General features: G+C 37.1%; 2 protein-coding genes across 2 annotated transcripts; both read left to right on the plus strand.

The window, feature by feature from the left end:
* The first annotated feature begins 5,995 nt into the window (after positions 1-5,995).
* Positions 5,996-7,137, plus strand: LOC117922894. The gene has a single exon (XM_034841102.1). The coding sequence runs from the start codon at positions 6,151-6,153 to the stop codon at positions 6,790-6,792; it is 642 nt and encodes a 213-aa protein (XP_034696993.1). The 5' UTR covers positions 5,996-6,150; the 3' UTR covers positions 6,793-7,137.
* Positions 7,138-11,707: 4,570 nt separating this feature from the next.
* LOC117924051 (calcium-dependent protein kinase 2-like) lies at positions 11,708-25,251 on the plus strand. The gene is made up of 8 exons (XM_034842602.1): positions 11,708-12,837; positions 15,778-15,921; positions 16,047-16,199; positions 18,010-18,125; positions 23,750-23,917; positions 24,022-24,149; positions 24,534-24,633; positions 24,714-25,251. The coding sequence occupies exons 1-8, from the start codon at positions 12,078-12,080 to the stop codon at positions 24,786-24,788; spliced, it is 1,644 nt and encodes a 547-aa protein (XP_034698493.1). The 5' UTR covers positions 11,708-12,077; the 3' UTR covers positions 24,789-25,251.
* Positions 25,252-26,610: the final 1,359 nt, after the last annotated feature.

The following is a 26,610-nucleotide window of genomic DNA, read 5'->3' on the forward strand; positions in this document are numbered from 1 at the left end:
ACTTCAATAGAAAAAGAAAGTTTGTGCCATAGAATATATGGAATCATGGAAACTAAGTTATATTCCATGTCATTTTTTTTCATAGGCTTGAAGTAAATCATCATTATATTATGGAAAAGGAATGCACTTGCATTAGTGGGGGAGAACATAAGTCTCAGCTTGATATGATAGAATCCTCCAAAAAGGGCTACATAAAAGCTAGGGTTTTATCACATTTAACAGAAGAGAGTTGGAAGATGCTTCAATGGATGCATTTCAGAGGCAGCATTTATGCTCTAAACTGACTGAAATTGGTTAGAAGGCAGAGAATATGGCTCCAAATAAAGAGACATGATCTAGAAAATGTGAGAATCCGAGTGTAGAGCCAGAAAAGGTTGAAAGGAAAAGAAAATAGTTTTCTTTCAAGGAGGGGTGAAATCAAGAAAATGAGTTTTAGATACCCACTGGTCACACAAGAAAATCTTTGAAATTTGTTGTGTGAGCTTTGGAACACATTTGATGGATTCTGGTCCTCTTTTTTGTTGTTGATCGTCAAGAGAATCTGTAACAGGGAAAGGAAGAAAATTTGAAAGCAATAGGCGTGTACTTGAAGCTGGATATATGGCTAGAAGAGATTGAATTGACCATGAGGATGGAATTTACCTTTTTACTAACTCAGCCATTATTCAATCCAAGAACCTTAAACCCTAGTAAGATCCAGAAAGGTAAATCATGATTTTGAACCATAGATTTATCTGGTGGAATCTGGAGTTTGAATGTGTGGCTTGACCTTGTGAAAGTGACAATACTAACATCAGCGGCAATATTAATAGAACTTTCAAAAGGTTTTGAGTTTAGGGTCTGCAAAACCTTGATTTAGACTATCATGGGGTCCATTGACATCAATGAATCGAATAGTAAGATTCCAACCAAATCACTCACTGACCCTCATAGCCAAACTCAGAGCTATAGTGCTACACTTCATGATTGAAGAAACCCCACCCATTCAAAGAAATGGACTTGCCTTGGCCACTATAACCACAGGTTAGAAAAAGCATCATGCATATACTCAAGTGGGAGAAGCACTCCCTCTAGTAAACTGATAAAAGATATACAAGATAAGCTTTTCTGTTACTCGTCATTGTAACCAGAACTAATAGCAACAGTTAATGAGACAACTGCATTGACCCCAACTGAAAGTGACCCAACATTGATAGAAATTCCAAAAATTCTTCAACCCTATCCACACCGAAGTAGTAACCACTATTTCTAATACCTTTTTTGTGTCCATTATGCCTTGAATATCTGTTCTTAACCTCCTTTAAACCAAGCAAATTCCAGGCATTTTGTTTTCTGGTAACCGTGAATGGTAACAAAAAGGAGGTGATCTGAATTATTAATTTGGGTGTTGATATTAGCAATAATAATTGGGTATATGTCTAGTAAGCATTTAGGACCATAGCAAGGAAAAGGAATAATTAGGTAAGCATTTAGACTGATTGGATGTGAGATAAAGGAAGTGTAGAAACCATTGGTGCATGGACAAAGGTGTTTGATGGGGATGCGGCAATGCCATCAAACCAAGTGGGATCCCCCTTTCAGTTCTGGAAGGGCAAGATTCCATTCCTTTCTTTTAATCATGGCAGAGTGATTAGGGTGGAATAATTGTTTAATAAATAATGCTGATAGAAGGAATATCTGAACACAAATGATTTTGTACTTACAATAATATGATTTTTGTTTTTGTCTACAGGGAGTGAAGGTGGATTCATCTCCTGATTCAATGCTGCAGGGACTCTTGAGGTAAGATCTTCCAACTGGCATTTGCATTACACATGGTTTCAGAAAGATTGTCCCTCCATGAATCTTCTTACAGTGTTCCCTTTTTTTCCCCTCCTCAAAAGCCAGAATACCTGAGTGGCCCACCCTTAAGTTTGGTTCTTGATTCGTATATCTGAACCTTTTTGGCTAAATCAGATTAGAAAAAAAGACATTGGTTTGTCCATCTGATCAAAGAATTAGGAAGGTGTTGCACCAAAAATGATTGAGGTTCATGGCAGGCTCACACCCTCCTCTGTCATGGCACCATCAAGCCCTCAAGGACATGAGATAGGCACATGTACACAACAGATGGGAGACCCCACCTATTCATGCATCAACAGTAGGAGGATTGGATTTTGATCTCAGCTCTTTAAATGGGCGCATGCCTAGACACATTAGAGAGGAGCCCACCATATGAAATGCCACCACCCTAAGGTGTCTCTACTCTTCATTGGATGCTAGTGATGGACTCCCTCCCACCCAGTCTGATTATTATTCACTGTTTAGGAGGGGGGAAAGAGAGAGAGAGAGAGAGAGATGGCTTAGCGCATGGAAGTGAAAATTGTACAGTTTGTAAAAAGGCATCTTGAGAGAGAGGAAGCTTAGCACATGAAAGTGAAAATTGTACAGTTTGTAAAAAGGTGTTTGGTCTAAAGCTCTAGCAAAGTACTGACGGACTAAGAAAGAAACACCCATTTTTGAGTGGAGAGTACCCTAGTGTGGCTAGTTTAACCCCAAGAGACCCTTTATGCTCTCCACTCAAGGGACAAAGCTTGTTTGGAAGTGGGTTTTTTTCTTCTTATTTATTTATTTATTTATTTCGTGTTTCATTTTTTATTTTTTAAGGTTTTGGAACCCCACGTGATTAAGGAATGAGAAGGGGGTTTTAATGGCAGCACATGGCTTCAGCATTGTACTATTACTATACCAAAAAAAAGATGCACACCACTAGAGCAGCAAGAGCCTCACTAAAGGACACCGTTTCCATCAAAACTGAACAATCTCTTACATCTAAAAACATCCCATAGTACTCACTAGTTGCTACTTATTACCCAACTTTTTGGTAAGTGAGAGAAACCTACATAGAAAGTAGGGATGCTGATGAAGTACAAGTTAGAACTTGGTGAGAAAAATAAATAATACCACTCTCTAATTCTTTTATTTGTTTACATTAAAATTGATATATGATATTACAACACTACTCTCATTTTTTCTTTATTTTTGTTTTTCAAATTTGAAATGAAGAGAAGGGAAGGGAAAACAAATTAAAAATAATGTGAAATTAAAGAATCGGTTTGATAGTGATTTTAAAAAGCATTTCTACTATAAGAAAGTGTTTTTTTTGGGTGTTTTTATCAAAAAGCATTTAAAAAGTATTTTCGGTAAAAATACTCTAAATAGAATTGTCATATGTATTCAAGAAGTTGCTTTGTTGAGATGAATGGCTTGAAGTTTGATAATAACCACACAAAAAAAGTGCTTTGAGAGTAGTTTTAGTGACACATTGTTCTTTAGATTCATGCAAGAGTGTTAAACATCTGATTTCATAAAAAATGCTATGATGTTTTCAAAATCACTTGCTCTAAATCAAACCCAACCCAAATAATGAAGTGAAGGTGACCTGGAAACCATGAGATATTGAGATCCACATGATGGGTATAGTATGAAATGAGTAGGGCAATTCAAGGGGGTTTGGTTGGAGTTTGGGGGGGAGATATGTGAATGTGGGCGTGTGGGTGGTGACAAGATGCAGGTGAGATTCTGATTCTGAACAGGTCATGGTGTGCAGAGAGAGTGCAGTGCTGCCCAGATGCTTGTCCTTTTGCCATCCACCACCAAAATTTTGCATCACAAAATATCACTTCTCCTCATTTATTTATACCCTTACTTCACTCCCTCTCCCTCTCCCTTCTCATGGGTCATTTCAATTTTCATATCTCCCCCTATATACCTCACCATCCCCCCCACTTGTGGGTCCCTTTCCATTTAGGGCTATGCCAGGGTTGCCCCACTCATTTCTACTTTACCCCCTCCCATTACTCTTCTTCTTCTTCCCCTCCTTTTTTTTTTTTTAATAATAAAAGTCAGATGTTGATAAAAATTTTAAAATATAAAGAACCACTTAAAGTGATTTTATGACAATAATAAATGGTTATTTTAAAAATTAGTTTTTATTATATAATAAGGTATTAAAAACATTGTCAAAACATTTTTTTTATATCTAAATGAATTAGTCATGTTTTTTTGTACTATAATTTTATTTATTAATAAATATGATTTTTCTAGTACTCTGTCGAATGATGACATAAGAGTCCATGTTTAAAGTTTTCATGTAATACCAAATTGGTGCTATAAAGAAAGAAAACAAGAGTGAATGTATTGTAATTGTTATGCTATGGTTTTCTATTAATACTTATTTTGAAAGATTTGTTTGGCTTGCTACATTTTGGGAACCAAACATCATATAAAACTTACAAGTGAATGTTGTAGGAACTTAGAGCTCCCTCGAAATCAACCCCATTAGTTAATGGGTGACCATGACACAAAAACCTATAGCCGTCCAAGGGCATAGGATGCTTGATAGGGTTGATAGGCCCCAACTCGAAAGCCAGAGTTGGAGCGCAGTCTCTATCTCTGGCTCAAAGCCTCAAACCCAACCACACCCTAGTGGGACCCTCCTCAAACCACTAACCGCAACACCACCACCCTTCCTCTGAGCCATTGCCCCACTCATGGCTCCTAGGCCCCCCAAAGCCCACACCACTCCCCAACTTGGATGAATGTTACTCGTGTTTTTTTTCCCTCTGCATTTTCTTCCCTTGTCATTTTATGCCACTAGCGCCTTATATCATTTTTAACTTTTTCTCTTATAGCCAAAAAAGAAAGCTCTATCTTGCCGTCTTAATACTTATTGAATTTTTTTTTATCTCCATAGTATAAAAATAAAACTTAGGTAGTGTTTATTTTTTTATTGAATATAAAAAGTTAAAATATTTTATTTTTTTTATTCAACTAAAAGTAATTTATTGATATCATCAAATATAACTAAATTGAATCTATTAATAACAAGTTCATTTCAATTATATTAGATGATGTCAAATATTTTTATCTGAATAGAAAAAGTCAAATATTTTAACTTTTTCTATTCAATAAAAAGACAAACATCATTTTAAAATATAAATAAACGAGATTAAGATAAATAAAAAATAAAAAATAAGAGAAAGATATAAAATATAAAGTAATAAGATTTAGTACAAAATAACGGAATGGATTGATGATGTCTTTTTGGTACTTATTATTTATTAAATTTAAATTATATTTTCTTTCTTTAGAATTTTTCCTTAAAACTTGTAATAACTAAAGAAGAAAATTAATTTAATTATTTTATCTTATTTTGCTTATATGGAGGAGGAGGAGAAAGCTCCAAAAGTATATTCCTTGATAATTTAATAATTTAATTTATCTTTTTTGCAATGTTGAACATGAGTCGACATGGATAACCTAAACCAAGAAATGACAAAGCAACTCCAAACAACAAACATGGTTTTAGTTTGGGTTATTTGGACACTAACGGGCCTTTGATGGCGAATGATGATAATGTTCTTTGTTCACTTCCCCATAGACAAGTGTCACCTGGTCCCACCACCACTTCTCTCTCAACCGTCCAATGTGCATCTCCCACATCTGTGGTTTTTATCGTATTAAACTAATACTCAATACACCCTAACAATCAATTAATGGTCATTATCATCGCTCATCGACCCACCAATCCCACATCGTTAACTTTTCATAAATATTTTTTTAACGGTCTCTCTTCCGGCCGCGTGGCGTTGATGTAGACCTGAGTTGGTGGGCCCGGCACACGTGTTGGGCCTTCAATGGACGAATAGTCAAGAGGAGCTTGGGCTACTACCCACGTGGCCCATGGGCCCGTAGTTGGATGCATTAACGGAGTCAAACAAGATTGGGCTCGTGGGGCCCGTTAGAATGAAATCTGACGTGGACTTGGGCTCTGCGAGTTGTTTTAATTAATTAATTATTGTTATTTTTTATTTTTATTTTTTTTTACAGTTTCGTGAACGTTTGCTATTCTCTCCATTCAAATGCAGAAAAAATGAAGCTGAAATTCAAATGAAATGAATGGTGGGTTGGCTTTTCTGAAGCCAGCTATAGCCTATATATACGTGTGTATATATATATACGCGCAGAGATGTCCACCCTTCAACGCAGGGTCTATATTATGAGAAGCTTCTGTCTTCTCTAATGGACTTGACTCACACTGGTTGAGTCACTAGTGGAATACTTCTTTGATTTGTCGACGTGGGTCGCCGGAGAATCTGGCCATGCTATATGGCGAAAGGCAGGAAACTGACCACCAGTCGGAGCGAGAGGTTGTTGGGGAGCTTCGCCTACGGCCATGGCCAGGGGGCCGGCGCGGACTCGTCAGAGCTGGGGGAGGAAGATGTCTGGTCCATGGTCGATGACATGGTCGAGCGTGACGATCACGTAAACAGCGGCGGCGGAGGTGGGGGGCAGAGCGATTGGAGCCCACGCGCTGGGGGTGAGCCGGCGATGAGGAACCATCACCACCGGCGGAGAATTCCCAGGGACGACAGGCACCAGGTGGGGGGCCTGTCGCTGGCGTTCGACGACTCGGGGAAGACGACGTCTTCGAGGATCGTCCACCAGTACCGCCCCCAGGACGGCGTGACGCCTTCTCCCCGCGGCCACCACATGGCGACTTCGGCGCCGGTCAACGTCCCGGACTGGCACAAGATCCTACGAGTCGACTCGGTGGAGTCGCTGCATGACTCCGACGACGATCGAGAATTAGAGATGGTTCCGCCGCACGAGTACCTGGCACGTGAGTACGCCGCCAGCCGCAAGATGGCGGCCACCTCGGTGCTCGAAGGCGTGGGTCGGACTCTCAAGGGCCGCGACATGAGCCGGGTTCGAGACGCGGTCTGGAGTCAGACCGGCTTCGACGGATAATAATCATTTGTTAGCTTTGTAAAACCCCGCCAAAGAGAAAAAAAAAAAAAAAAAACCTTCCATTAGTCACAGAGGAAACGCTATATTTTTTACTTGGGCAATGACTCGGCCGAGTTGACTCAGTACAGAAACCGAGTCACACTCGGCAGCGATTGAGCCTAAGCACCATTCTGCCATTATGATTTGATCTCTCCCGCTTCTCTCATCCTCTCTCTCTCTCTCCCCATTCCATCATGGATTGCAAGTTTGAATTCTGTGTCAATTTTCTTCTATCAATGGTGTTCTGATAATTTCTAGTGAAGAGTGGGTCACTGAAAATAATATATATTCCAAATTATTATTATTCTTTTTTTTTTTCCTTCAAAATTTCAACATATTTTATTTATTTGTAATAACAAATTTTTATTCATTTATTGAAGTGGAAATAAGAGAACCCAGTGGAAACGGTCAACTGGGTATGGCCCTTATATTCCAAATAAGAGCTCTTAAATATTGTATATATAAAATAAAAAAAATAAAAAACAGAGAATTATTTATTTTAGGATTTAAAATTTATGAGGTGTAAAAAAATGGAAATGGGCATCTGGGAGTGTGAAAGATATGTTGGAAATCCAGTGGTAGAGAGGGAGAAAGGAATAAAGGAAGAAAGGGACAATAATTGGAGGAGGGGGAGTGAAGGGAAAACCAATTTGCTTTTATTGGAAGGTGATGGGTGCAGTGGAGGGTTTGTGGTACAAGTTGACAAAATGTCAAAAACCCTACAATTCTCATTAGTGACTCTATTCAATGCCATGGACAAAACAATATCATACATGGGCATTGGGAAGGAAGTGAGTGAGTTAATGAGTGGCCTTTGATGCTCCTCTCTACCCTACCTTTTTCAAGAAAGGGACACAAGTCCTCTCTCTCTCTCCCTCCCAAATCTTGTGAGCCACCCATTCTCCTTCATTATTTGTGGTTTACAAAATAAAATTAACCCCAACCTTTGTTCTTGGATATTTCTTCCACTCTATAGTTTTTTTTATGTTCTTATTATATTATATTTGAATATTAATGTGATATATCATATTTTATTTTATCTAATATTTGGATACAATGATAAAGGATAATTCATTAAATAACTCATTTATCATTTTTCTCTTATTGTTTCCATAAAAGGTTTAATAATTTTATGGAAAGAGATAAAATATCTATATATTATGGCATCATAAATTTATTTATTTTAGTTATTTTATAGAATAAAAAATAAATTTTTAGCTGCAAATTAATAAATTTCAGATATTTAATCATTAATATTATTGATAAGGAAATAAAAAATACTTATTAAAAATATCTTATGGAGGAATTTTCAAATCATATTAAATATAAAAGATGTTTCATTTTTTTTTATTAAAAATATTAAATATTACATAAAATATATTTTTCTATAATTCCATTTTTATTATGTGGAAAACTATATATTAGCCAAGATAACACATCCCTATCCTATCCTATCCAAACATTAATGCAATTTCTAGAACTTTTTGGCTCCTTTTCTATTTTTGCTTTGGATGTCAACATTTCATTTCCTTTCTTGAATATTTATACATGGAAAATCTTGCATTATTCTCATTCATAATATCAATGCAATAATAGGCTCTGAATTTAAAGAATTAGAAGGCAGTTTTCTATAATCCAAAAGTCAAGTATACTTAATGATTTTTATGAATAATTAATCACATTATTAAGCTAGTAAAAGTAAATTCATCATTAAATTAATTTGCATTCACTTTATTTAATTTGATAGTATATATACTTTTTTAAATTTTGGCTTTAAATAAAAAAAGTTAGGACTTAAACCCACCTTATACCATAGTTTTAATATCTCCGATTATATTTTAATATAAATAATACCATAAAATATTTATTTAATCTGTTTTCATTGAATATCAATTGGTTTTGAGATTATATTGTCAAACTCAATTCAAAAATTGATATCAGAGCCATGGGTTATCAGTCTCCATTCTACACTTATGTCATAGTAAGGTAGGGTGGTTCGCTTGAATTGCTCAACCATCCATTAGCTTGGTGCTCAAGACGCGCTATGGAACCTTCATTGTGCCGGGGGACTAAGCAGGGGCATAGCTAACAGCATAGGAGTCGACTTGGAGTCAGTTACACGAATTCAACTCGGGGATAAGGGTTTAATCTATCCTCATTGAAGATCAATTAATTTTCGGATGAGAAGTTCAACTTTGTAATTGTAACTAATGATATAATTTAATAGTATCATAATTTTTTTATTATAATTTTTGGGTTTTTGAATTAGGGTTTTATGTGTTTTCACATGGGCATGTTATGGGACCTAAATGAATTCAAATTGAATAAGGAAGGACAGCCACCCACAGTGCAGGTACTTCCAAAAGTATGCAACATTAGAAAAAGAAAAAAAAAAAAAAAAAAAAGGAACTCAGCATTGAGCAACATCATGGTACTTTGAAAAGCAAGTGGACTGATTCTCAGAATATTTCAGAGTGCTTTGCTACCATTTTTTCTATTAGAAAAAGCACAAAGCCTCCTACATCTGAAATTATTTAACTAGGTATTACAAAATCTGCCAGTTGAACCAACCACTACACTACTACTAATATAGACATATAATGCAAAAGTGGCATCAAGTGAGTAACAATCATAGTGATAGAGATGCTGGCTTCCACCCATTCCATCCTCTGAAAGCTTTGCTCAAGTTTGACATAGAATATACTCAGGAGACAAATTCATTGATTGGGTCCTTTTACCAATTTTCGATTTGATTAAAGTGAGAGATAAGGCTTGTTAGGGCTTTAAAGAATCAAGCGATAAGGTTTGTCTGGGTTTTAACCCGATCCAACATGTGTGATTCGTCAGTCAAATTGGTAGTTTAACATGATATTATAACTTTACAAATTTATTATTTATTGAACTCATGCGTAAGTTCAAAAAAAATTATCCCGCGTCTTACATTTTCGGTTTTTAAGGTCTAACACTCTCTGTCCCCTGGTATAGGTCCATTGTTCATTATAAAATGGCTTCTTTTGGTACTCTGCAAAACCTCCTTGGGACCCCTATGTTCTTCAATGGGGTTTTACTCTTCTCCTTTTATACTCTTTTATTGCTAGGGTGTCTTTTTCCTTTTAATTAACAAACAAATAATTTTCCCAGTTGAAGAGAAACTGCCTAGAAAATCTCTCATGCTTATTTGGGTAGAGAGTGAGTCAATACCCCTAAGCAGAAGGCCAAAACCATGCCCACCATATCAAAGGCTGTTAATGGTCCCAACCCTGTTGGATAAAGTTGGGCCTACAAGGCCCATAAAGTCATACAAAACAAATGACCCAAATGACTTCCTATTTATAAATTTTGTGACTTCAAAAAAAAAAAAAAAAAAAAAAAAAATCATCAACAATTAAATAAAGAAATAGAAATTTGGTAATTAAAATAGCTCTTCAAATCCAAGTTAAAAAACTTGGAAGAATCTTCCACAAAAATCTCAAGAGTTTGAAGTCTGATAAGAAAAATTTTGAATCCACAAATTAGTAAAAATTTTAATCTTCTCTACAAGAAGATTCAAATGAGAATCCATTACATATTAACAAACAGAAGGGAAACTTGCACATTACTACAATGATCAGGAAATGGAAATCATGAAACCCTAGCTTTTGGGTTCTAAATTTCTAATCCATGTGGGGAAATTGGAAATGGGAATCCACATGGTTTTCCAATTCCCATGTCAAAACTTTAGTGGGCATTTGTTCAAAGTCTGAAAAAGGATTGTAGAAAGCGTGTCAGAGTCACAAAAATGGACACAAATCAATGGAGGAATCCACAGTAGCTACACCCCCTTATTATCAAACTACATGTTTGAAATCAAGGTCAACTTGCCATGATTGAAAAAAAAAAAAAAAAAAACCCACATTTATTGTAAGAAAATAAATTTCCATTTTATAGACTTGGGTTGGGTCAAATCTTTTGCACAAATTTTACTCAAGCACAAGACCAAGACAACTTGGAAAAAAGGCCAAATTTCATTGATTTTTATTCAAAGTCTAGATAAGATTAAATTTATCCCAAATTTGACAGACTGAAACAAAATATCTAAAACTAAGACTTTCTTTTTTTTTTTTAAAAAAAAAAAAACTAAATAGAGCCAAAAAAAAAAAAAAAGACATGTCACATGTGGGGACTCTTTAGAAATTCTCCTAGTTAAATCTCTCTCAATAAAATAAGATGTTGGTCCTTAATTTAAGGGATGACAGATAGTCATGGTGTGTTTGGTAACATAGAAAACATCAAAAAGAAAAAGCAACAAAACTTTTTAATTGTTTGATTAATGTTAAGTTTCACTATTGACTTCTCAATATAAAATTCTCTTAATCATTAGTGTGGTGTTACATGTTTAATTTTAATAATTTTAATTTTTAAACTTTTTTTATGGACAAAGTGGGGAAAAAAATGATAAATTGAGGTGAAATTTGTAGATTACACATTTCAGGTAATTTTTTTGCTAAGACAAAATTTAAAAATAATATTTAATTTTTTTTAATATGTTAAAAAAAAAAGAAAAAGAAAATTGAGCTAAATTTAATTAGTAATATAATGTATGTAATATTGTATTCTATGAATGGGAAACTAGTGTGGACAAACATGGAGAGAATATATGATGAGAAGAAAATGTAATAAATTATCAATAAAAATTTTGCTGATTTATTATTTAGATAGTTTGGTTAAAGTAAATGCAAAAATAAAAATAAAATTTTGATTAATAAAAATAATAAAATAGAAGAAATGATTTTATTTTCCCAAGAAAGTTGTGGGAAATTTGTATGAAGTTTATCTATTTGTCTGTCTATTTTGATTTTCTGTTGTGGGTATAGTGAAGGAAAATGGAAGAAAGTAAAGCACGCGGTTTTGGTTTCTTGGACAACAGTCTTGCCAAAGAAAAAGCAGAAATTCTATAATATTTTCCTACCAAGAAAAAAAAGATGAAAATTTGAAAAAAATAAAGTAAAATTTGAGGATCACTTTCTCCTTTTTTCAGGATTCAGGTTTACAAGTCAACTAACAAGTCTTTATCTTTGTGAATCCAAACTATGTTTGTGCACTTCTTTGTCAGATATCACCTTCAAATCTGAGATGGGTATTGCTTAAATGTTTTGATTCACAATTCGGGGTTGGCTTTTCTCATCAGTTTCCATCAAGGTTTGTGCCTTTTTCTTCCCAAAATCTGAATTCCCCCAAGTGGGTATTTGGTTTTGTTGCAGCAGAAAATGGGTTGTTTTAGCAGTAAGGAGAGGGTTACAGAAAGGGATATTAAGGGTGGAAGATCAGAGAGGGGTGGTGGAGGTGGAGGTGGAGGTGGTGGTGGAAGGAATCACCAAGGGTACCAAGAAGTTGTTGTTCAGCACCCGCCGCCAGTGCCTGCCCCTCAGACTGCAGCCCCAACACAGACTTACCACCAACCACCACCACAGCCGCCACTCAAGCCTTCACATCCCAATACCAGAGCTATTCAGAAGCCAGATACCATATTGGGTAAGCCATTTGATGATATTAAGCATTACTATACTCTTGGTAAGGAACTGGGTAGGGGGCAGTTTGGAGTGACTTACCTCTGTACTCAGAATTCAACTGGCAACACATATGCCTGCAAATCAATATTGAAGAGAAAGCTTGTGACTAAAAATGATAAGGAGGATATAAAGAGAGAGATTCAGATCATGCAGCATCTGACTGGGCAGCCAAACATTGTGGAATTCAAGGGTGCTTATGAGGATAGGCACTCAGTGCACCTTGTGATGGAGCTCTGTGGTGGTGGGGAGCTCTTTGATAGAATCATTGCTCAGGGGCATTACTCTGAGAGAGCTGCTGCAGCAATTTGTAGGGCTATTGTGAATGTTGTCCACATCTGCCATTTCATGGGTGTGGTGCATCGCGATCTCAAGCCTGAGAATTTCTTGTTGTCCAGCAAGGATGAAGCAGCAATGCTGAAGGCAACTGATTTTGGGTTGTCTGTCTTCATTGAGGAAGGTGAAGTTCTAATCCTCTTATGTCATATGATATGGTTGTTTGATTTAGTTAAAGAATGACTTCTTATTTGGAGTAATTGAAAAAGCATCGAATTGAGTGGGGAAGTGGATCATTCACCAAACTCCCTAGAAAGGTTTGATTATTGTCTCTGTGGTCTTCGGTGTTATGAGCTTTACATGGTTGTTGCATAGTTCTGTTGAAATTGTTGCTATTTAATTTCAAAGTCCTGTTAAAAAATTTATTAGTTGCTTGAAGCCGATGATGTTTACTGGTAACTGTTCTTCCCCTTACCATGTGAGCCAATTGAATGAGGATTTCAGGATATGTTGATTTTACAGATTAATTATGTTGAGAAAACCTACTTAGCTACAATATCAGTAAAAGGGCCAACAATTGGGCTTTTTAAGTTTGAGAATGAGGTACCTAAAAAAGTAGTTGCTTTGAACTAGATAAGATCAGGACTATATAAAAGAAGTGGGGCAGACAGTTATTATTGAGTTGTCAAGCCACCTAATAATAGCTCACAGGTGAAGAGTAGCAAGAACCTTTTTCTTCTCATCTTTTTACCACAATTTCTACCTGTGATACTTTGGTCTAGGAGCAGTAAATTAGACAAAGGCCATCATGCGGGATTTATGCTATCAAGTACTGACATTTCGTAACGTCATCAAATTGTCATTGAAATAACAAAGAAGAAAATGAAAATGAATGAGAAACCAATAAGGAAGAAAACGAAAACAAATGAGAAACCAATCGGATTAGATTCCTTTTTGCATGGAGTCTCAAATCCTTTGGAAATCACTGACATTCAATTTTAGGTGGATGTCTTCCCCCCAATGGGTTGAATAAGAAAAAGAATTTAGCCTCCATGCTCCTTTCTTTTTGTGGTAGTTTTTGAGAAAACAAGTTTTGTTAATTTTCTTATGGATTCCCTTAATTATGGCAAGGCATCTAAATCAATTAGGTAAAGTTTGATATCCACCCTTGTTATATTATTATATATACAAAACAATCCATGTTAATGAGGCATTGCAGGCAATGGTAGTTGCTATCATCTTAAAAACAAGAGATTCGTTCATTGCAAGAAATCATATTTTGCTAATGTGCTACATCTGGGGAAAGGTAGCCCTTCTCTTGTGGCCTACTTTGGTAAAGTATTTTTTCTTGATGGAAGGAGGCACTGTGGAGGTGGAGTTTTTGGTTTTCTTCATATTGTCAAACAGTTGAATAATGAAAATAAATGGTGAGAAAATAAGCCAGATGAGGAAAGGGAAGACCTAGGAAAAGCATCTCCTATGGAAAAAAGGCTTGAAGGAACCAAAAAATTGGACTTTTTCCAGCCTGCCAACAGGGGCATATCACTGCTGGCTGCTACATAGAATAAAATGGGGCAATTCAATTTCCATTCAAAATTAACCCTGCTATGCTTCTTTCTAACCAAAATGTATTTATCCACAATTTCTCTGCTTTTCATGGACACCTTGGGAAATTACACTATGATAAAGTTGTCTTTAAGCCATTGCTTGAGCCGATAAAAGCTGTTGAAGATGTCTTTGTTCATTACTTAATCACTATCAAAGTTTCAGGAGTCATAGCCTGATAGCCATATGTTCTTCAAAGACTAACAATCTAGTACTAGTTGCTTACATCTTGTTCTATCTTTGGAAAAGCTCAACTTTGAAGAGGTAAAGTAAAATACATAGAAATACTCAATCACAAAAATGACATGTTGATGTAGGATAACACTTAATGTGGAAATGTGTTAGATGATTCGGATTTTTTGGGTGTATGGAGGGGGAGGGCAAAGTGGAATTTGGGTTGATGGACTAAGTTTTAGAAGATTACTGTATTATGTAGTTTATGAGCCGGAAAGACTTGCCTAGAAGAGAAATTAATAGTCTCTTTAATTTATTAAAGAATGCAAAATCTGCAGAAAATTATTATTCAATTTTTCCTTTTTAATTGTCTGCACAACTATTGCTGACATAGAAGCATAGTTACTAAATCTGTCAAACTGAAAGGAAAAAATAGAACTATTAAAACAAGAAATCTCTACTAAATAATAACTTCCTCAATTCTAAATAAAAAATAAATTTGGCAAGAAACTAAGAGAGAGCTTTTATAGGCCTTATTTACATAGAAAGAAAAATAAAAAATTTACCTTGGGCATCAAATTTTGCAGCATCTAATTTAACAGGAAAAGACATTATAATATAACAACAGGAGGATGGAATTGATAAACCCATAACTAAAAGGCTAACCAACTTTGCTAAACAATGCCTGAGCATGGAATTTTCTTGTTCAAGGAGGTTAGAACTAAGAATAAGATGGGATTTAATCTACATGACCTCTTCTTTTCACTTGGTACCACAAAAATTAGATGCACTGCAAGATTATAGGCTTCAGGCGTACCAGTGGTCTGGAACAGCTTCTCAGGTACCTTATGTCCTTTACAGATTGCTATGAGATTTTAACATAGACTATAACTTTCGTGATCTTTTTAAATTTTTTTCTTGACATGACACCTAGAGACATGACATGGAGATTCTCATTAGACACCACAAATTAAGGCATTTCTTTTTACTTAAAACAGTGCGATTCATTTCTATTATAAATGGATGTCAGTTTCCTCCCTATATCAATTTGTCTTAGTTTTCTAAAGCATTTATTTTTAACTTCTTTTTGTGGATTTCTAAAAAAGCTTATGGTTTAGGGTTTATTTTTCCTTATATGGTTCATAGAGATTGTTTGATATATAATTTCTTGCATTAAATGCTCTTTTGGATCTTTTGTCCTGCTTGGGATATTGACACCTTCCATATGCTTCACAATGAACTGTTAATTGTTCTGATTCATTCAAGGGTGTCATGCTTTATGTTGCCATGTACACACTAGTGATAGAACCTTATGGTGACTGACCTTTTATGAAACCTATTCCAGGAAAGGTGTATCGTGATATAGTAGGTAGTGCCTACTATGTTGCTCCAGAAGTATTACGGCGTAATTATGGGAAGGAAATAGATATTTGGAGTGCAGGAGTTATTTTGTATATTCTACTCAGTGGTGTACCTCCATTTTGGGCTGGTAAGGCAAAAATCAACAAATTATTGTTAAACTGTCATATTTTTGTCTGTGCTGTCAATGATCTCTTGTTCCCCACTTTTACTTATGGACTTGGGTTAAGACATTTCACAAAATTTGTATTGCAGAAACTGAAAAGGGAATATTTGATGCCATATTGCAAGGAGAAATTGACTTCGAAAGTCAACCATGGCCAACTATATCAAATGGTGCCAAAGATCTAGTCAGGAAGATGCTGACACAGGACCGGAACAAGCGTATTACTTCTGCACAAGTTCTTGGTATTTTGCTCCATCTCTTCATTACATTTAAGTAAAACAGTTGATTCTAATATATGGAGTTTTTCATTTCTAGTTATTATTATTCATACTTCCTAGTACTCTCTCTAAGATGTGTTTTATCCCTATTAAATGTCATTTCATGCATTTACATATGAAATCAGAACATTAAGGGAAACCTGTTTTTCCTGTAGATAGCTAAACAGTTAAATTTTGTGATTATATGTTCCGCTGGTGTTGTCTTTTCAAGCTGTATACAATAGGGTATGATTTTGCTTTTGTAGAAGACACAAGACATTAGGTCTAATTCTATATCTAATTCTATCTTTTGAATATAAGCTACCTTTCTTTCTTTTAGATAGGCAATCAGAGAGCATATATTGACAAGTGGAAATCAAAAAATGAGGGGTGCAGCTCTAGTACATCAGGAGTGTACAAAGGGTGCCAAAAGGCAATAAAGGAAGCAAAAAATTAATGGGCCCTAAATAATCCATGAAAGGAAACAATGATGAAACATCAAAATCCACAAAACCTATGGCTCTAGATAAATGGGGAGCGAATAAAAACATCTTTCACAGTGTTGAACCAATTGCTCCAACCCATCAAAAGTCCTAAGGGAATCATTCTTCAAACCTTACTTCTTTTCTTTCCCACTAAACTCCCATGTCACTCCAATAAAACCTCTCCACTGACCTTGGCAGCACCCAACACACTCTAAACATAAATTTCCATAAACTTCCCACTCTGCCACGATGGAGAAGGATATGGTTGACTGACTGATTGTTGTTTCTAGACAAATGACACTAGTTAGCTAGAGGCTTTCCTCTTCTTCTCAATAGTCCAGTGTTAAGATCTTCTCCTAAGCAGCCTCCCAAAGGAAGAAACACACTTTTGTGGGGGTCATTGTTATGTGAATCATTGTTCTAATAATACTGAATTGCTTGTTAAATAATAAATTTAAAAAGAAACTACATTGTCTGTCTGATATTGTGTGATTAGTCAATCAGTAGACTAAATTCACTTTATATTGATTCTAGGGAGCCTGAACATGGACATCACACGGTATGGACACAACACAATATGAACATGCCAAATGGTTGATCTTTTAAAAGTAGGATGCAGATACAGCAGGAATACATGAATGAAGTGTACACACACACATGCACACATATGTGTATGAAAGTGTACATACATGTGTGCATGCATGCATGGGTCTGTGTGCACACCAGTACATGTGTAATTTTGGATTAATTTGTCTGTAGTACTATGGCTACAACTTATGTCAATAGTGATTTTGAAATAATGGGTGAAAACCAAATTTAATGAAGGTTTCATATGTTCTGGGCCACTGACCATTCTTTTTTGAGAAATAAGGGACTTCTAATAATGGAAATGCACCTTACACATTTTGTTGTGGCCAGACTTGTATACTTTAGAATGAGGCTTCTTTATTGCATTTTCAAAATAATACAAGCTTGTAATATTTATTAAGATATCTGGTTTTTCTTCTTTTTTTATTTTTTTATAAATAAAAAAAATAAGAATTTTTTTTTTGGAACCCTGCTGTATCAGCGTGTTGGATCGTCTCCTAGATTTTTAAGGAACAAGTCTGATTTTTTAATTTACAATACATTCAGCACCTATCCAGCACATATCTGACGAGTATCAGTATTTAACATGTCTCAGAAATTGACACTCTTTTTAACAGAAGTACCCATATACTTAATAGTGTTAATTACATTGACAATATAACACCTGACTCTGGTTCTATGCATGTCTGATTTTGTCTAACATTTATATTCTGCATGATAAGAGCATCCATGGATAAGAGAAGATGGAGAAGCATCAGACAAGCCAATAGACAGTGCTGTACTCTCTAGAATGAAGCAATTTAGGGCAATGAACAAGCTCAAGAAGCTCGCATTGAAGGTAAGTCATCAAACTATGCTTTCAAGCCCCAGCTACCATTTCAAACAAGCTGTTATATGTTGCTCTTTACAATGGAATAAGGACAGAATAATTTTCTGAGGACACTTAAGTGAGGAATGGACACTCCTTGGAAGCTGTTGTCTAGGTCTCTTTGATGTCACCTGTCCAGGGTGATTGGAACCTCTTATTTGATGTGTTCCATAGATAAAATTCTAGTAAAATGTCCTTATTCTCTGATCCTTTCTTACATTTAAAAATGTTTGTTAAGAGAGAGAGAGAAGAAAACCTTGATTTTCATTCATGTAGTGTCTATTTACAATTGAGAAAATATATATATACAAGGCTAGGAGTCCTAACTACCATACATGTGACCTATATTAAAAAAAGGAAAGATTGTACACTATAAATTCATATTATTCAACACTCCCCCTCAAGCTGGAGCATATACGTCATATGCACCAAGCTTGTTACAAATGTATTTAGGATGAGAGATTTAGTGAAGATGTCTGCTAGTTGATCATTTGAATTAACAAAACTTGTAGCAACACATCCTGATGCGATCTTCTCTCTAATGAAGTGATAGTCAACTTCAATATGTTTGGTCCTCTCATGAAAGACTGGATTGGATGCAATATGTAATGCGGCCTGGTTATCACAGATGAGTTTCATCTGTTTATCCTTTCCAAATCTCAACTCTCGAAGAAGATGTCTCAACCATATGAGTTCACATGTTGCCAAAGTCATAGCTCGATACTCAGCTTCAACACTAGATCTGGCCACTATATCTTGTTTCTTACTCTTCCAAGATATTAGATTACCTCCAATAAAAACACAGTACCCTGAAGTGGAACGTCTATCTGTGGGTGAGCCAGCCTAATCTACATCTGTGTAACCAACAACCTGAGTATGACCTCTGTTCTTATACAACACACCTTGGCCTAGTGTACTTTTGATATATCGAAAAATGCGGATTACGGCATTCCAATGGCTATCACATGGTGACTGTAGGAATTGACTAACAACACTCACAGGAAAAGAAATGTCTGGATGAGTAATGGTGAGATAGTTCAATTTACCTACGAGCCGTCGATATCTCCTAGGGTCTCCTAAAGGCTCCCCCTGTCCTGGTACAAGTTTGATATTCGGATCCATAGGTGTGTCTATCGGTTTACAGTCTAACATACCAGTTTCTTCCAGGATGTCTAAAGCATACTTCCTTTGGGAAAGGACCACACCGGAACTGGATTGAGCTATCTCAATTCCCAAGAAATACTTGAGTTTCCCCAAGTCTTTGGTTTGAAAGTGGGTAAAAAGATGTTGCTTTAGTTTCTGAATATCATCCTGATCACTGCCTGTAATGACGATGTCGTCTACATAAACAACCAGATAAATACACTGCCCCAAGGAGTTATGATGATAGAAAACTGAATGGTCTGTTGTACTGCGAAGCATGCCAAACTCTTGAACAATAGAACTAAAACTGTCAAATCATGCTTGAGGAGATTGTTTCAAGCCATATAGAGAACGGCGTAACCTGCACACTAAACCAGACTCCCCCTGAGCAACAAAACCAAGAGGTTGCTCCATATAAACTTCCTCGACAAGATCACCATGAAGGAAGACATTTTTAATATCCAACTGATAAAGAGGCCAAGAACACATAGCAGCCATGGAGAGAAGCAAGCGGACAGAAGCAATCTTGGCAACAGGGGAGAATGTGTCACCATAATTAGAACCATAAACCTGAGTATAGCCTTTAGCAACTAAGCGGGTCTTAAGGCGATCAACCTGACCATCAGGACCAACCTTAACTGCATAGACCCAACGACAGCCAACTGTAGATTTACCAAAGGGTAAAACAACAAGATCCCAAGTGTCATTAGAGTGCAGAGCAGTCATTTCATCCACCATTGCTTGTCGCTAGCCTGGATGGGAAAAAGCTTCATGGGTGCTCTTTGGAAGAGAAACAGAGGATATAGCAAAAACAAAAGCAGAATAGGGTGAAGATAATCGATGATAACTCAAAAAATTGTAAATTGGATGAAGATTACGAGTAGAGCGAATACCTTTCCGAATAGCAATGGGTAAATCATCAGAAGAAGGCAGAGTCGGGGTAGGAGAAGCCGAAGGGATAGGAAGTGAGTCAGCAGGTGCCTTAGCAAAAGGGAGAGGAGCAGCGACACGAGGGCGACGATGATAAACCTGAAGTAGTCGAGGAGGCACAACATCAGATGGGGAGACAATGGGAAGGGGCAAGACTTCAGAAACAGGAAGAGACTCAGAAGTGGTGGAAAAGAATGGTGAGTCCTCAAAGAAAGTGACATCAGCGGAGATAAAGTATCGATGAGTCTCAAGGGAATAACAATGATAACCCTTCTGAAGTATGGAATATCCCAAGAAGAGGCACTTCATGGCTTTGGCGGAAAGCTTGTCTTGTCCAAGAGTGAGAATATGAACAAAGCAAGTACAACCAAAGACACGAGGAGGAAGAAAATAAAGTGGTTGGTCAGGGAAGAGAAGGAAATGAGGAATCTGATCATGTAAAATAAAGAAGGGCATACGATTAATCAAATAACAAGCGGTAATAACAGCGTCCCCTCAAAAACGAAAAGAAACATTACTATGGAGGAGGATAATACGAGCTGTCTCAACAAGATGTCGATTCTTGCGTTCAGCTACCTCATTTTGTTGAGGAGTATGAACACAAGAAGATTGATGAAGAATCCCATGATGAGACATAAATGAAGTAAATGGGGTTGAAAAATATTCCCTGACATTATCACTGCGTAACACACAAATAGAAATATTGAACTGGGTTTGGATTTCATCATAAAATTTCTGGAAAATAGAGAATAACTCAACTCGATTTTTCATTAAAAATAACCAAGTACATCGAGAATAGTCATCAATGAAAGTGACAAAATACTAAAATCCTAAAGTAGAGCAGTCCGACAAGGACCCCAAACATCAGTGTGGACAAGCTCAAAAGGAGACTTTGCCTGATTATTCAAACGCTTTGGGAACGAGACACAAGTATGTTTCCCAAGCTGACATGACTCACACGAAAGCGATAACAAAGTGGAAAAACGAGGGACCATATTCTGGAACTTGGAGAGACTAGGGTGGCCCAAACGACTGTGAATGAGGAGAGAAGCATTAGTGGAAATGCAAACTGTAGGAGATGAATCCGAGATGAGGTGATAGAGGCCTTGAGACTCATGTCCTATGCCAATCGTCTTCCCCGTACTCTGGTCCTGCAAGGTCACAAATTTATCAGAAAAGGTAATAGAGCAATTAAGAGTGCGAGTGATTTTGCTGATGAAAATAAGATTAAAAGGACATTCAGGAGTATAAAGGACAGAAGTGAGAGGTAGAGAAGGCAGAGAAAGGGCCAAACCAATACCTTTAGCTACAGTTTGAGAACCATTAGATAAGGTAACAGTAGGTAAAGTAGAGGTAGTAGTAATAGAGGAAAAAAGATCCTTATTACCAGATATGTGATCAAAAGCTCCAGAATCTAGAATCCAGGGTCCAAGAGAAGATGTGTGGGTAAGGCAGGCAGAAGCATTACCAGGCTGGGCAACAGAGGCAACAGAAGCCTGAGATGCCTGAGATGCGGACGAGCTCGGAGGCTGAGGCAGCTGAGAATCAGAGGACTGGGCCACATGGGCAGTGCGAGGAGGCTGTCCATGTAACTGATAGCAACGATCGCGAGTGTGGCCAAGTTTATTACAATAAGTGCAATGAGGACGTTGACCTCTACCTCGGTTACCACTGCCTCCTCCTCGAGAGGTAGTGTGAGAAACTAACACAGAAGAATCTGAAATGCTATCAGATGGCAAAGTCTGAGTGGACAAGATATGAAGGAGGCGAGCAAACACATCATCCAAGGACGGAACTGATGAACTACCAAGGATTTGATCGCGGATAGGCTCAAGATCCGGACGGAGGCCAATAAGAGTAAGGACCATGAAGAACTTATCAAACTATGTTTGTTGAGCCCCAACATCAGGAGTAAGAGGCATCACGGTCAAGAACTCCTCCTTAAGAGAGACAATCTGGCCAATATAAGTAGATAGATCCAAGTCTTGTTGGCTGATATGGACAATAGCAGAAGCCACCTTATAAAGACGCTAGATATCATTCGTGTATAATCCTTTGGCCTGAGTCCAAAATTTAAAACAAGTTTTGTAGGCCCGAAGATGAAGAAGGATCTTGGGATCAACTGATTGCCATAATACACTACATAACTGGGCATCTATCTTTCTCCACTGTACACGCTCAACTTCAGGGATATCTACCTCCTATGTAACCAAGTGATCCTCATATCCTTGTCCCATAAACCAAAGTTCAATAAAGGCAGACCAAGAAAGATAATTTTTACTACCAACCAATTTCTCCGAAGTAATCATAGGAGATCCAGATATGACAGAGGAAAAAATGGAAGTTTTAGTAGCCATATCCACTTATCTGGAGAATGAAGTATATTTGGATCAAAGAGAGCCCTAATACGGCTTCAGATGCGGCTGAAGAAGGAAAAACAGAAGAATCGCCCGTGTGAGAGACCAAATAGAAAAGAAAAACAACCGTGGCACCACCGGAAAGGTAGAAGAACACTTCCCAAGGCACGTACAGGGATTGGGGTTGAGAAAAAATAGCCGGAGGACGCCGGAAAAACTGTTCGGAGGGCCGGCGGAGGCAAAAGAACCCCAAAAGAGGCACGTGCAGGGCTCGGATGGTAGAAACAGGTATGAAGGGTGGCTAGTCGGCGTCAGGCGAGGCTGGAGGAGGAAACGGGTCGCCGGAAAGTGGCTCACGCGCCTTAACGCGCCAGCGCGTGAGATGCAGTCGTCGGCTGGAAAAACGCGCGTGGCTAGCGTGTGGGTGGTTTTCTGGCGGGCTTTTGGAAAAATTGGATATCTCCGCCAGGCGCTCCTTACGGTGTAGGAAAAAGACGTCGCCGGAAAAGTTCGTTGGAAAAGTCGCCGGCGGTGAATGTTTTCTGACGACGATTCGACTGACCGGAAAGCTTTGGGGTCTGGGGAAGGTGACCGGAATGAAACATGGTCACAGGAAGGTTTCCCGGAATTGATGACACGGGGAAACTAGAAAGAATTAGGTTTTCTCCCTTGACTCTGATACCATGTTAAGAGAGAGAGAGAAGAAAACCTTGATTCTCATTCATGTAGTGTCTACTTACAATTAAGAAAATATATATATACAAGGCTAGGAGTCCTAACTACCATACATGTGACCTATATTAAAAAAAGGAAAGATTGTACACTATAAATTCATTATATTCAACAATGTGCATGAGATTTTTTTACAAAATTTGTAGTATTTCTATAGCTTGTATGGTTAACTTCATCCAACAGAGTAAATATTTAATAGTTTCTTTAAATTAACATAAATAAATAAATCTTTCTGAGTATTGTCTAGTTCTGCAACTTTCTTTATATGTTATATCCAGTTCTTGTTGTCATATTTGTGATGGGTTATATACCAGAACAGATTTGTAGACCACCTCACTAATGCTAAGAACTTCAGGTTATCTAAATTTCATTGGTTCTGATGCTTTCTTCTTTCCATTTTCTCTAATCTGGTGTTTTTTGGAAATCCCCTAGGTTATTGCAGAAAATCTATCTGAAGATGAAATCAAAGGTCTTAAAGCAATGTTCACCAACATGGACACTGACAAGAGTGGTACAATCACTTATGAAGAACTGAAGAGCGGATTGGCTCGACTTGGTTCAAGGCTCTCAGAGACTGAAGTCCAACAACTCATGGAAGCTGTAAGTTAATGTGACCCAACAAGAGCTGGATGTCTAGATTTTTTGTTTACACACTGCATCCATTGTCACCTGGTATTCTTGTTTGTTTATGCAATGCATTTCAGGCTGATGTGGATGGCAATGGAACGATTGACTACATTGAATTTATCACTGCTACAATGCACAGACACAAACTAGAAAGAGATGAGCATCTCTATAAGGCTTTTAACTATTTTGATAAGGATAACAGTGGGTGAGTCCCCAATTTCCTTTTTTTTTTTGCTAAGAATTATACTGGTTGTGCGTCATTGATTTCTAACAGGATTGTCTGATCCTGGTCTAGTTTCAACTGCTTTCTAAGGAACATGGCTAATGTCAGTTTTTCTGGACAATTTCGAAGGGTCCATGACCATCATTCTTACAGTCCTATCAAGACAAACATAGATAACTTTATTCGTGTTTATAGTTACTTCAATTCTGCAGGAGTTTCATGTATCAAAATTTCTTGTTATTCTCCATATATGCCTATCTTCTTGAAAGCTTTGTAATTATTTTTGGAAGAATTCTCTGGAAAAGTTCCATCTATCAGTATTAGATGACTTTGTTATTGAACTTCATTGTTGTGACATCACGGCAGCTTTATAACAAGAGATGAATTGGAAAATGCCATGAAGGAGTATGGGATGGGTGATGAAGACAGCATCAAGGAAATAATTAATGAGGTTGATACAGATAAGGTTAGTTTTCTCCAACTCAAAACACTTGAAACTCTCTTGTGAAGTCATGCATTATGTATTGATGCTTCTAAAACTGATAGGATGGGAGGATCAACTATAAGGAGTTTTGCACAATGATGAGAAGTGGAACACAACCGCCAGTCAAGCTATTTTAGTTTCAGTGATGGTTGCTGAATGTTATATGAGCAACAGTAGATTCTCACCCAGTTTAGCCACTCGAGTGGTTAAGAGGGGATCTTGAGGAAGGAAAACCGTCCCACCAAGGCATAATACCCTTGTTCAGTTTACTTTGTTCAGGATCATTTCCGTCTTCCTAAAGCAGAGATTTGAGCTTGAGAGGTTTTCACTTTAGGTTGCTTGGATTTGGAGTGATGTTTGTGTATATCTAACCCTGCAGAGTGTTTCATTTTCCATGATATTTTTAATTTCCTGTCCTCTGCCTAAACCCGGATATGTTCAACATCATGGAAGGAGCTCATTATAAGAAGAATTGTCAATTTTCATGTGGTAGTCATAATCTGTTAAGCAAAAGATTCCGATGCTAAAGTTTCTCTTGGGAGTAGTTTTCCTTTTGTAATTGAGATGATATGGATCCACAAAAGGAAGCTTATTTTCTTCCAAATTTTCTCTTTTATTTTGTGGGTGGAAAAAAATGGTAAAAAATCATGACATATACCCATAACCAAATCTATTTGGAGAACAATGTTGAAGTCATCCTAGAATGGAAAAGTTGAAAAGAAAGGGTGATGATAGATTTTCATTTCTAAAATCTTCAATATATTTCTCCAAACAGACTCTTGTGTTTAATTTTGTAAAAACTTATGACAGATTGTAAGATAATGGCCTGAAAATGACTTGCTTGTCATTACCAGATGAACATCTCCATCCACTGCCATTTTCCTCCAATTTCAAGGCTAAAGAAAACCATAAACAATAGATACCTATGAAGCTAATGGATAAAAAGGAAAGAGAAGTATCACAAGCCCTCATAATATTTTACACACACCACAAGACAAACAGAAAAAAATATATATAAATACCCCCCAACTTGCAACCCCTCTGTCCCAAGTTCTCACTCAACACATACATCCTTAAAAAGATAATGGGAAAAGCCATTGATTCAAGGTGGGGTGTGTACTCATTGGAGGACTCCTTTCCCCTCAGCAGCACATTTTTCATAGAGCCAATATAAAACTACAGAAGGGCACCTCTCAAAGTGAGAAGACCTACCTGCCCTTGTTGGAGGACACTGAGCTAAGACACAATTTGAGGGCATACTGGTCTCTCTCTGCACTAGGTGCCCCATTTCTTACAAAATAAGGGTACCCCAGATCAATGCGCTTAGTTTAAGATTAGAAGGATGGAATCCAAGGTTTAGTCTCATATTCCCCTGACAAAATTTGTATAAGAGACAACCATTTAAGTCACCATTCCACGTGAGGTTGTTTTGTATAATGTAATCTGTTCCCCCCACTATGCATTAGTATATGCACGTGTGCACACATTTTCCTTTGTGCCTGGGAAAAGGGGTCATCATGGACTCACCCGTCAAGACACCAAATTTCAATCAAACACCTCTGTAATCATGGCCTCTGCTCAATAACTTTGGCACCCGTGAATTGAATAATGGGGCACATCTCTTTGCTGGGGGAGCCTTAAGAAGAGAGACCCAGTTTTGTAGGGGTGTCCAGTTTATCAAAAAAACAATAGAGGGCACCTTATAGCATTTAAAAATGAATTTGAAATCACAGCTGTGGAATCTATGACAGTGAAAAAGTATTGGGCAAGGAGAAGGCACCAACCTTAATTTGAAGAAAGACGCATCAAGACAATGGGCTTCAAGGTTTACTAGGCTTATCCCCTCTTGGATGAAAACCCCAAAACACAGTTCTAGTCGCAATTTGATCAATGGTAGAGGAATGGGTACTACTACATCTACATCACTGATCTGGTTTAATGTGGAAGCTAATGAAGATT

Source organism: Vitis riparia, chromosome 10, assembly GCF_004353265.1.
Source record: "Vitis riparia cultivar Riparia Gloire de Montpellier isolate 1030 chromosome 10, EGFV_Vit.rip_1.0, whole genome shotgun sequence".
NCBI classification, from domain to species: Eukaryota; Viridiplantae; Streptophyta; class Magnoliopsida; order Vitales; family Vitaceae; genus Vitis; species Vitis riparia.

Bases quoted from the DNA above. Each gene is read 5' to 3' on its own strand.
- LOC117922894 (XM_034841102.1), top strand. From the start codon at position 6,151: ATGGCGAAAGGCAGGAAACTGACCACCAGTCGGAGCGAGAGGTTGTTG.
- LOC117924051 (XM_034842602.1), top strand. From the start codon at position 12,078: ATGGGTTGTTTTAGCAGTAAGGAGAGGGTTACAGAAAGGGATATTAAG. The intron at 18,126-23,749 runs GTAAGTCATCAA...GAAATCCCCTAG, and splicing joins TCAAGAAGCTCGCATTGAAG to GTTATTGCAGAAAATCTATC. The intron at 24,634-24,713 runs GTTAGTTTTCTC...TAAAACTGATAG, and splicing joins ATGAGGTTGATACAGATAAG to GATGGGAGGATCAACTATAA.